We start from the raw sequence: 10,000 nt of genomic DNA, 5'->3' as shown, positions 1-10,000 counted from the left end.
ACACACACACACACACACACACACACACACACACACACACACACACACACACACGCACGCACACGCACGTGCACGCGCACACGCACACGCACACGCACACAGTATCTTAGTTGCAGAGATTTATGCTTCCGACGTATCTGTCCGCCAAATCTGGCTCTGTGCACCTCAAAAAATACCTGAAAACACGTTGGACGGATACGAAGGACACAGAAAAATGGACAATAAATGACAATTGATGTTCGCAGTTGCAGACTTTTAATTTGCGGTTTGTGTGACTTATATGCCTATGTGCATGGTTCTGTGTGTATGTGTGTGTGTGTGTGTGTGTGTACCTCAACATGGCTCTGAGTCGCTGTAGGCAGGTGGCAGAGAGGGGTTCTCTGGGTCGCGACTCTATGAAGCGCTGTGTGTGTCTCAGGAGAGAGTCGGTAGGTGGATACAGACTGCAGCACAGCCACAGCAACTGCCAACCACGCTCCAGACTTACACTACAAGGGGTGGTGAGGGAGACAGTGAGAGTAAGCGTTCAGTCATTCATGCACATACTCACACACATGAAAATAACTATTTGAATTTGGCCCTACCGTGGCCTGGATTACTACACCAGTGACCCGGGTACAATTCTGGTTCGGGTCATTTGCCAGTCCTTCTCCATCTCTCTCTCCCCACTCGTTTCGTGTTCCTGTCTCACTGTCCTCTCACAAATACAGGGACAAAAGCCCTAAACATATACTATTTGAATTTTCATGAATCATTTCACCAACCGACTTCCGGTACCCCGGTTGTCTCAACTCTGAATTCCATGCCTCTACTCGTTGAGCCTGATTATCATCGACTTTCAAATTTCTTCATGACTTTTTGGTGGATCAGAAACAATAGAAGCAGCGCACGCCACCAAAGGTGTTGCGTCACTAGGAGGGCATGGCCTGGCTACTACTCGTTACCTGTTGTTATTGTTGGTCAGCTGCTTCATGCAGATACACTATTTTATCTCTTGTTTCAGGACCAGCTGGCTTTCATGAATACACTCACACACATGAAAAGAACTGAATAGAACTATTTGAATTTACATGAATCACGTCACCAACCAACTTCCTGTTCCCCGGTTTTCACAACTCTTCCATGGCTCTACTCGTTACCTGTTGTTATTGTTGGTCAGCTGCTTCATGATCTGGCAGTATATCTCGTCTCGGAGTTCGGGGTGATCTGGGTTCTGAGCCGCATACGAGAAGATCTGGTCTGTCAGGTCCAGAGGGCTGCGCGCCTGCTTAATCGGGTAGTCTCCCATGTACTTCATGATAGGTGGAATAGGCGCTAAGGAAAACTAGCCATATTTACATTTATTCCGAATTAATAATTGCAGATTAAATATTTTAATTATTTTGTTTACATTGCACTTTCATTTAGTGCCAAATTTTGAAGTGTTTTCAACGCGAAATTAAGTTTCATTCAGAATTAAATTGAGTTAATCCTGAATTAAATGTCTCATGTAAACGAGTCCACTGTCTCTGTGTCTATCTATCTCTCTCTTTCTTTCTCTCTCTCTCTCTCTCTCTCTCTCTCCAATTAAAAAAAACCCACTTGGAACACTGAAGCAGATTGTGAATAACAGCAAAAGACTATAATTTTGAAAACATCCAATCCATACATAACATGGAGAATTGTGCATGAGAACTGCAGTCGTACAATAGTCGTACAACAGTCGTACAACAGTCGTACAGTAGTTGTACAATAGTCGTACAAGTGTATTTCAAACGAATAGGCTTATCACTTGAAACTATGCAGTGTGGTTGCCCCCTACACAATTTTGTGGCCCTCAATGACAATAAAATTCTTGGACGTGAGCTTGAAGTAGGGGCAAAAATGTCACATCACGATTTTTTTAAGATAAAAGCTCGATTACGATTTTTTTTATCACAATCTTCCATGAACAAAATAACTCATTAACACTCATTAAGTACACAATTGAAATGCAATAATGAAGTGAAGACAACAACACTAAGTAAGCAGACATCACTCTGATACTAATTGTAAACATCCTCACTGCAACTCCACTTTGGCAGATTTGAGACGATCTTGTACTCGATTTCAGGATTCCGGATTTAATATCGTCATGTCGCCCACCCCTAGCTTGAAGTAGGGATGTTAACCGGTAGCCGTTTAACCGGTAGTCAACCAGATCAACGTTAACTGGTTAAAATGTTCTCCCACCGGTTAACCTCAGGTCTAAAAAAAAGGATAAGAAAGCTAAAAAAAAGAGAGGGTAAGATTACCGGCGGTTAACCACCGGTTAATGAGGCTCAGTAGCCGTTTTTTTTTATATTTTCGCCACCCCTAGCTTGAAGTAAAGGATATCAGTGAAGATCTGCACAGCAAGGTTGCTGAGCTGGGAGTTGCCTGCCAGGCTCTTCAGCAGTGGATGCTTGAGGGGCTCTCTACTATTGGCCCACAGCTTCTCCTTCGCGGCCCCCTTCACACCTTTAGAGGGTTCTCTACAAATACACACGCATACACAAACGCACACGCACACACACACACACACACACACACACACTCACAGAAACACACACACACACACACACACACACACACACACACACACACACACACACACACACACACACACACACACACACACACACACACACACACACACAAACACACACACACACGCGCACACACACACACACACACACACACACACACAAACACACACACACACACACACAGTTTTACAAAACATGAGGTCCTGGGCAAAGGTCAAAACCAAAAGGTCAAAAACCTGCATTGTAGCAAAGGAGTACGTTTGAAGAAGATAGGTCTGCACACTGCCAATAAGCTCCAAAAAATGGCTGCCTGATGAAGCCTGATGAAGCTGATCCAGCTTGAACGTTGCTTTATAAATACTAATGTTTCTTTTTTTGGAGCTTAATGGCATTGCGTAATATCTACCTTCTTCAACTGTCAAACACTTTTGTCTGGCACCTGCAAAAAGTGTTTTTGGATGTGCGCACCCTACCCAAAACTACCACAGCGGTGTACTACGGGAAATTGGAGGAGAGGCCTGGGGACACGAGCAACACCATGGTGGATGAAGCAGTGTCTCCGGTTGTGCATGGGCAGACTTAAACCGTCTGAGGAATTGGAATTGCATTGTGCGCAATGACAAAAAGTGATTCCAGTTACGTATGGGTGGACGAGGAATCGGAATTGCATTGTGGGTATGGGCGCCTGCGAATTCCAGCTCTGGTCCAGGTTTTGGATATACATGGGTTCTAAATTTGTGTTTTCCCCTTGACTGCGTGAAACTACCTGCGCACAACTCAACCTCTGATTGTTGGAAACCGCTGTCGGTCAAAAAATTAGCTCACATGGTTGGCTGCCAGTGTCTTACCCCTCCTCACAATATCGTGTTTACAAACATGGTGAACCCATGTATACTGCAGAACTTTGCTCACCTGAAGTACTCGAAGGAGAACTCCTTGAGGTTGATCAGAGTGATTCTATCCGTGATGGGTTCATCTTTGGATTTGTACCTCTTCTCTGTTGGGTTCAAATTCAGCCGGTTCTACACAGATGACAGAGAAAACACAAACATGAGGAAATTGATCAAGACTGGCTACTGTATATGTTCTAGTGATCCACCAACATAAGGAAATTGATTAAAATTGGCTACTGTATACTGTATGTTCTACTGATCCACCAACTAGAGGAGATTGATTAAGAATGGGCAACTGCTGTATAGAGTGGTCTTTCAGTGGTGATGCATATGGCTACATTGGTACTCCTTTGTTAAGTGTGTGGCTGCATGGAGTGGATGTTGATTGATTGATTGATCGATCAATGTTTGTTGATGTTGTTGTTCTTATGATTACGATGATTATAACTGATTGATTGATTTATTGATTGATTGATTGATTGATGGAATGATTGATTGATTGATTGACCGATTGATCATTGTTTTTCTTACTCAGTGTGTCGACTGCGAGCCACGTAATGACAAGGAGGGTGATGATTTATTGATGAAATGATTTGCTGTGCTGTTGTAGTTGCTGTTGTAGTTTTTGATGTTGTCTACCAATTTGTCATAGTCAGAGAAGGATGATGGCTTTCAGCGTAAAGCTTCACTGATTAATGAATTGGTGTATTATTGGTTTATTGATTTGCAGTTGTTGTTGTGGTTGTTATTGTTGTTGTGTGCTAGTGTGTTCTCTGGGTTGGCTGGATTGGATTTATAGACTTTGTGTTATGCTATTGAACAATGGATCTTTAGTATCAGTGAGTCATATGTGGGCCACGTCAAAGATAATTGATCATTTTTTGTGTTATTGATTGATTGACTTTGCAGTTGATGTTGCTGTTGCTGTTATCGTTGTTTACCAGTGTGTCTTCTGTGGGCCTTGTGACCGTGGGGAGGATGATGATGGCATCCGTGGAAACGGCTCCACTTTGACTTGTCCTCTCGTTGGTTGCGTGTATCCAGCGGTCGTCTTCTGAGAAGTTCCTATCTCGATGCAGCTCAAGCAAATCGCCACGGCGATACACAAGGAAGTCAGGGTCATCTAGAATTATGGTTAAGTAGAGTAGAGTAGACTCACTAGTTTGACGCCCTCTCGTGACTTCACATGGTAATCAAACATTTCAAACAAGCGATTTAAGGTTAGGGTTAGGTTTAGGGTTAAGGTTAGGGTTAGGGTTAAGGTTAGGGTTAGGTTTAGGGTTAGGTTTAGGGTTAAGGTTAGGGTTAGGATTAGGTTTAGGGTCGTATGACGTAAGCGGTAAGTCACGAAAGGGCGTCGAACTAGTGAGTCCCAGAGTAGAGTAGATGAACTTAATCGATTCAGGTGGTCGCCCAGTGAAATGTGCTCAAATCTAACATACTTAACATATCTAACATAATCTAACATACTGCATACTCAATGACACACATCTGTATTGCTACAGTAAGTATATCACGAAAGTGAATACACCCCTCACAGTTTTTCAGATTTTTGAGTATATCTTTTCATAGGAAAGCATTACAGAAATTTCACTTTGACACAATGATTAGTGACCTTTTAACAACTTATTTAACCGCTTAAATTTCTTTTTCACTCAGAAAAAAACAAAATACAGCCATTAATGTTTGAACATGTACTCACAAAAGTGAGTACACCCCAGATTAAAATCCGGTAGAGAAGGGGCTGTGTTGGCTCGAATCGTCTCGAAATGAAACGAAATGAAAAGGGATGAAAAGGGAGGTCATCAGTGTGTGTTTCAACCTTTCTTTGCATTGAACTTTTACATTTTGAGTGTGCATCTGGCTTAAATACATTGGTGTGAGATGTGAATGCAATCCTATGGAGAATATCTTGATATGCTTCAGTAGTCACAGTGCATGTTGACATGCATGTTTCTTTTAGGTGTATTTCAGATTGCCAATGTTGACAGCATTCATGCATCCCCAAACCATGTCAGTCCCACTACCATGCTTGGCTATTGAGAGGATACACTTTTTTGTAAAACTCACTTGTTTACCACCACACATGCTTGACACCATCTAAAGCAAATTTGTTTATCTTGGTCTCAAGAGAGATGAACAGACCAAGGATATGGATCACTGGAACCATGTTGTGTGATCTGAAGAGACCAAGATAAACAAATATACTTTAGATGGTGTCAAGCATTTGTGGTGGTAAACAAGTGAGTTTTACAAAACAAGTGTATCCTATCAAAAGCCAAGCATGGTAGTGGGACTGACATGGTTTGGGGATGCACGGATGTTGTCAACATTGGTAATCTGAAATACACCTAAAAGAAACATGCATGTCAACATGCACTGTGACTACTGAAGCAGATCATGATATTCTCCATAGGATTGCATTCAAATCTCACACCAATGTATTTAAGCCAGATGCACACTCAAAATGTTAAAATTCAATGCGAAGAAAGGTTGAAACGTACACTGATGACCTCCCTTTTCATCCCTTTTCATTTCGTTTCATTTCGAGACGATTCGAGCAAACACAGCCCCTTCCCTACCGGACTTTCTTCTGGGGTGTACTCACTTTTGTGAGTACATGTTCAAACATTGATGGCTGTATTTTGTTTTATTCTGAGTGAACAAGAAATTTAAGTGGTTAAATATATTGTTAAAAGGTCACTAATCATTGTGTCAAAGTGAAATTTCTGTAATGCTTTCCTATGAAAAGATATACTCACAAATCTGCAAAAACTGTGAGGGGTATATTCACTTTCGTGATATACTGTACCAACGTATGTGGAACGCTGTAGCATATTCCTACCTAGTTTATAAGCATTGTGGTATATTCCTACCTCGTAAAATAAGCATTGTGGTATACTCCTACCTTGTTTATTAGCATCGCGGTGAGCGACAGCATAGAGGGAACGTTGCCTCAGCCCCTCCAAGAACCCGCCCACCATCTCCACAAGCTCCTCCCCCTTCTGAACCTCCATGATGATCTCCCCCCTCAGAGTGGACAGCGAGATCATGGCACCAATCGGGCCAGCCTGATTCCTACTGTAGACACACGCACACACGCACAAATGCACGCACGCACACACACACACACACACACATGCATTTACTTACACAAAAGCCTCGCTACTGACCATACCTGTCAATCATCCCTAATTTCCCAGGAAACTCCCTAATTTTGACTCATTTCCCGATTTCTTCCCGATTTGAAAATTTTCCCGGAAATATCCCGAATTTTTCACATTATCAAAAAACACAGTCGGTCCAGTAGCCCAATATAGGCTACCCACGGCCCTGTCCGACAAGCCACACCCCCTCTTGAAGAGATAGACAGAGGGTCTTGCTTTTCAAGCTACCTGCCAGAAGACTGTATGCCAGATGCCACCAGATGCACCTTGTGCGCCCACTCATTTCCTCATAAACTCATAAAACAGCCACGGAACAGCAAATCATGCGATTAACCTAATCACAACCTGTACCAGCACGAAGTTTTGCATGAACAGATTGTGCGATAAAACAACAAGAAGAAACTCATTGCGCTCATTTCATACATTGTTTTGTTTTCATTGCATTGTTTCTCCACACTGTAAAACTTGTGCTGAGGGATTTTAGACAGGATCTGTCTTTGCATGCGCACTGTTGTGAAAAGCAGAGTAGAACGCTTTCATCATCATGTTGACTGTCAAAATTTGGCCTTTAGAAAATTTCCTGGATTTTGGCTTAAATATGGGAATTTTCCCGAATTTTGGGAGTTCAAAGTTGACAGGTATGCTGTTGACTACCTGATGAAAAGCTGTGACACACCAGTGACACACACGCACGCAGGCATGCGTGCACACACACACGCACATACACTCATCATTGTTTTAAATACCTGATTATGACGTCTTGTAACTCTGCATATGGCAGCTCCATACAGATCTTCTCTTTTGTCTCAAAGAAAGAAAGTCCGCTCCAGTCCACCGCTAGAATCAGCTTATCCTGGGGTAGAGGCGGACCTGTATGTTCAGAGGAAAGAAGAACAATACAAATCTACTATGTTCACCGTCGTTATAATACTGATTCATGCCATCAGTACTCACTAACATTAGCTTATTTAACTTATTTAATAGTAATTAGTAGGGATGCACGATGTATCGGCCAGATGTATCGGTATCGGCCGATATCGGCCAATATTCAACACATCGGACATCGGTCTGATGGGTAAAACTGGGCCGATGTTAACGCTGATGTTTTTTTTTATATGTTACGGTTCTAAAAGAATGGACTTGACGATGACTTTCACTGTTTGTCTTCTATTTTGTCTCTATTTTTTTTATCTAATTATCACAGGGAGTTAAAAAGTGTTTTTGGAAATAAGACGACATTCAAAAATTCTGATTGTTTGCATCATTGTCATCTCTTTTTTAAAAAAAAGAAAGAAAAACATTGGTATTGGTTAATATCGGTCATCGGCCAAAACCGCAATATCATAATCGGATATCGGTATCGGCCGAAATTTTTGACATCGTGCATCCCTAGTAATTAGCATATTACCTCATTGTGGAGTTAACATTTCCAGAAGTGGTTTATGTCATTAAATTACCTAGTTGACATGTATGGTATCTGATTGTAGTGGCAGGTTACATCATAATACAATGTGTTACACTTATAGTAGTTGACGCTTTCATCCAAAGCGATTTATATTTAGTACAGGGTATTGGTTACAGTCCCTGGAGGAATATAGGGTCAGTCAGGATGAAAGGACGAGGACAGTGGTAGCCTACCTGATAGGTAGGTGATCTCGAAGAAGCGGGAGAAAAATATTGGCCATGTCCGCCTAACATAGTCCACCACCTCCTGCTGCACCGTCTCAGTGCTCTTCTGGGAATTTATATAAGACCCCTGTAACACAGATATGCACACGCACGCACGCACGCACGCACGCACGCACGCACGCACGCACGCACGCACGCACGCACGCACACACACACGCACACACACATGCACACAAACACACAAAGTCACAAACTATGGCCCCTCATTCAGTCAGTGCATGCGTAGTGCACTGTCTGTGCAGTATGTGAATTGGTAAACTGGGGAAACAGTAAAGGGTGCTCTATTGCTCTGCATAGAGCACCTATAGAGCACCCACCCACCTAATGTCTGATGCCTAATGTCTGACTGTATGGACTGTAAGCATGTGCTATATGTTTAATATGTCGTGCAATGTATATTATAATTTGTGCATTTGTGTATGCTGCTGAACACCTTTATTTTCTTCAAGATCAATACAGTTACTCTTCTTTACTCTACTACAATATATCATAGAGATAAGTTCCTGTGGGGTTTGAACCCTGTCGTAACCCTATTTCTCCCACTTATTCCCTGTCAGCCTTGACTCTTCTGTGACATAAAAGGGCACTATATGGAATATTTGTCTCATTTTGGAATGACCATGTGGTAAAAGAATGTGTGAGGAACTGCACACTGCCCATCATCAGAAAATGTGATAGCCACAGACATTTAACAGTTTGGCCGCTATGTGAATCAAATTTAAAAGGAGATCCCAGCACTTTGGTTAGCAAATGTTGGTGCAATTATTTCTCTACTCGCCACATACTGGCGTGGTCATTATAGTTGATGTTTTTCATTGACACAGATGTCCTGTGTAGTTCAAGGCCCTAAACAGGTCAAAACATATTTAACCCTTGTAAGGTGTTCGTTTGGTTACATATAAGGTGTTCGGCTCACGGGCCGGGCACATAGAAAAATAATGAAAGATGGAAAAAGTCATAGCTCATATTCACCCTCATGTTCCCCTCACCCTGCCTGTGAATTTCTGTTTATTTATGTTGTTGAGAATGGGAGATACAGAAAGAGAAATATAAAGAAACGGTGAAGAAAGTGAGTAAACTCAATTCAAGCTCTCGGATTGAACCACTAGTGCTCTTATTGCGAAGGTTGCAACATTGATGCACAACAGAAGGACCGAACAATATCTGTACTCCTTTTTCAACATACTTCACCCTCTGCCTTGTCTACTCAACATGTGATCACCGTTGTATCAGAGAGTTTAGATATTAAGTTTAAATATTGATGTATAAGCTCCCCAAAGTGAAATGGGTCAAAAAAAACAAAAAATAAAAAATATTCATGTTCCTCACTGAAAATGAGCCACAGCCAGTGAATCGCAGTGTGAAACAATGATAACTCATACTATTTTTCTCAAGCTAATAACGGAAAATGGGTCAAAATGACCCAAACACTTTACACGGGTTAAAATACTTGATAACTGCTCAGGTTGTGTAATAAAGGGAAGGGATGTTTTGTCTTCACCTTAGTGTGAGCAGTGGTGACTATCTGTATCCAGCGCTGCTCTGACTTGTTCTCTATGAGGGTGGTGTTGATGACCTCCCTCACCACCTGCCTGGTGTTGTCCGGGCTGCAAGCTGAACCAAACTTGACAAAGTAGTGCATGGCAGCCAGCTGCACAAAGTCATCTTCCTGCAGCACACAAACATACACACGGTTAGTCATACA

The 10,000-nt window shown here is 42.1% G+C and overlaps 1 protein-coding gene across 1 annotated transcript in view; it reads right to left on the bottom strand.

The window, feature by feature from the left end:
- myo7bb (myosin VIIBb) overlaps positions 1 to 10,000 on the bottom strand; it is a 61,265-nt gene that overhangs the window by 8,003 nt on the left and 43,262 nt on the right. The window contains exons 30-38 of the mRNA XM_063222469.1: positions 9,797 to 9,964; positions 8,245 to 8,362; positions 7,353 to 7,476; positions 6,348 to 6,520; positions 4,381 to 4,562; positions 3,459 to 3,568; positions 2,356 to 2,492; positions 1,140 to 1,302; positions 333 to 488 (exon numbers count right to left, since the gene is read on the bottom strand). Coding sequence (XP_063078539.1) covers positions 333 to 488; positions 1,140 to 1,302; positions 2,356 to 2,492; positions 3,459 to 3,568; positions 4,381 to 4,562; positions 6,348 to 6,520; positions 7,353 to 7,476; positions 8,245 to 8,362; positions 9,797 to 9,964 — 1,331 coding nt within the window. The remainder of the gene's footprint in view (positions 1 to 332; positions 489 to 1,139; positions 1,303 to 2,355; positions 2,493 to 3,458; positions 3,569 to 4,380; positions 4,563 to 6,347; positions 6,521 to 7,352; positions 7,477 to 8,244; positions 8,363 to 9,796; positions 9,965 to 10,000) is intronic.

The sequence above is a fragment of the Engraulis encrasicolus genome, chromosome 18 (assembly GCF_034702125.1).
Source record: "Engraulis encrasicolus isolate BLACKSEA-1 chromosome 18, IST_EnEncr_1.0, whole genome shotgun sequence".
In the NCBI taxonomy this organism is placed as follows: Eukaryota; Metazoa; Chordata; class Actinopteri; order Clupeiformes; family Engraulidae; genus Engraulis; species Engraulis encrasicolus.
The sequence above is the reverse complement of the archived record's forward strand: the minus strand, read 5'-3'. Positions and strand labels throughout refer to the sequence as shown.